This window comes from Cynoglossus semilaevis, chromosome 15 (genome assembly GCF_000523025.1).
Source record: "Cynoglossus semilaevis isolate Cse_v1.0 chromosome 15, Cse_v1.0, whole genome shotgun sequence".
NCBI classification, from domain to species: Eukaryota; Metazoa; Chordata; class Actinopteri; order Pleuronectiformes; family Cynoglossidae; genus Cynoglossus; species Cynoglossus semilaevis.
Window position 1 is genome coordinate 19,705,143 of NC_024321.1, and position 1,951 is coordinate 19,707,093.

A 1,951-nucleotide genomic window follows, 5' to 3' on the forward strand; every position below is an offset into this window, starting at 1 on the left:
CACAGAAGTCTTTTTATGTCTCTGTCAGTAAACACACAAACACATGCACAAAAAATAAATCTTTTTTTCCTACACATGTGTGTGTGTGTGTGTGTGTGTGTGTTTGCTTGCGCATGTGCACAGGCAGCTGACCCCGGTGTAAACAGAGCCACTGTGTACAACCACAGAGAGAGCATTCTTCACTGCAGACACACACACACACACACACACACACTCCAGTTAAACTCACTACATTTCACATTTCTGTCTGTTCATCAGTTCCTATTAAATATATATGACGTAACGATAAATAAACAGGATTTCTGTGTTTTATTTTCTGTGTTTCTGTGTTTTATTTTCTGTATTTCACACTAATCGACCCTCACTTTTCCATCATTCACTGTTCTGTCCCGTCCAGGGTCACGTGGGGAACAGGAGCCAATCATAGATCTGAAGTCGAGGTTTAAACCCTGCACTTCTTCTGTTCTACCAGTGTGTCCACCACTAGCGGAAGTCCAAGTACCACCTGTTGTAAACACACCCTAGTTTGAGAACCAGTGAAAGTTAATGTTATTAGTTATTGATTAACTTCATACGGAACATTTATAAAAGTGTTTTAGAGGGAAACGTTTTCTGTGAAAAGAATAAAAACATCACGACGAACAGAGTCAGACGTTTATTGTGAAAGGTCTTGACGGAAGAGCTGTGTAAGTGTGTGTGTGTGTGTGCGTGTAGCTCCACCTAACTTGACGCTGCCTGAGGATGAGAGAATGGAGAGCAGCAGCAGCAGCAGCCGCCGCCGTTAGTTCGCAGCTGAACCTCCGGGTCCATGTCCGGTCCACACAGAACCACAGGCTGTGACCCAGAGAGACTACAGCCATGTGGAGAGAGAACACCACCCGCAGCCTGGACACCATCGACCTGGCCGCTCTGAGGGTAAGAACACGGACAAAGTTGTCTCCGTACTGTCGTAGAACCTCCAGTGTTCTGAGGATGTGGACTCAGCTTTTGGGGTTTGTTGTTCACACGTCACGTGAACGTCCGCCGTTGTCCTGCGTGAAGTTGAGGAAAGTTCTGAGGGTTCTGTTTACTTGTGGTTTTAAACCGTACCGTCACGACCAGCTCTGGAGAAAGAACGAGGGAAATACAGGAAATTGACGAAAATGGAGTCGAATTTATGAAAATATTTAAAGGAAAATAGTGAAGAGAGGAAGAGAACAGAGAGTTTCAGAGAGAAAGTCAACAAGTCAACAAGAAAACAGACTGACATGTACAAGAAAGGAGAAGAAAATAAAGGAACTGGATAAAGATGTGAGGCTACAAGAAGTTAGTCGTTAATTTATGAAAACAGTGTTGTAAGTTGACAACAGAATATCGCGGTGTGTTTCCGGTGACGGTGGTTCGGGGTGGAACAGTTTCGTTGTCAGTTTGTGACAAAGTCTTTAATGTTGATGAATTTCTCACCTTTGAAATCCAAAGGGAATAAATCCAATGGGAATAAAGTGTCTGCTGGGAAGTTAAGGTGAAGTCGAGCTGTCACTAACTAGGTTTAGGTTGAGTAGTAACACACTTCCACATTCTACTTCAAACTACTGCGTGTGTGTGTGTGTGTGTGTGTGTGCACGACCGCTGGTCCTGGTCCACTTCCTCAGTCCACATCCTACTGCATTGTTCTTCATTTTCCCTCAGTCTTTTGACGTGGTTCAACCCGTGGCTCACAGAGACATTTTCAAACCTTCACCTTCGTCTCAGTGTCTGGAAGTGAAGTTTTCACTAATACATACACTATATATACAGTAAATACACAGAAATACTGTGATGTATTTACTGTTTGTGGTATATGTTAGAAGTAGTCAGCCTGGTTCAATACCTGTGTACTGAGAGGTACACTGACAGAGTACACAGAGTACAGAGTATGTGTATGTGTACTGACAGTAAAGGTTCTGTTGACAGCATCGTCATCACTTATGGT

The 1,951-nt window shown here is 43.5% G+C and overlaps 1 protein-coding gene across 1 annotated transcript in view; it reads left to right on the forward strand.

The window, feature by feature from the left end:
• Positions 1-858: 858 nt before the first annotated feature.
• Positions 859-1,951, forward strand: part of LOC103391481 (misshapen-like kinase 1) — a 32,070-nt gene continuing 30,977 nt past the window's right edge. Inside the window, exon 1 of the mRNA XM_017039191.2 lies at positions 859-915. Coding sequence (XP_016894680.1) covers positions 859-915 — 57 coding nt within the window. The remainder of the gene's footprint in view (positions 916-1,951) is intronic.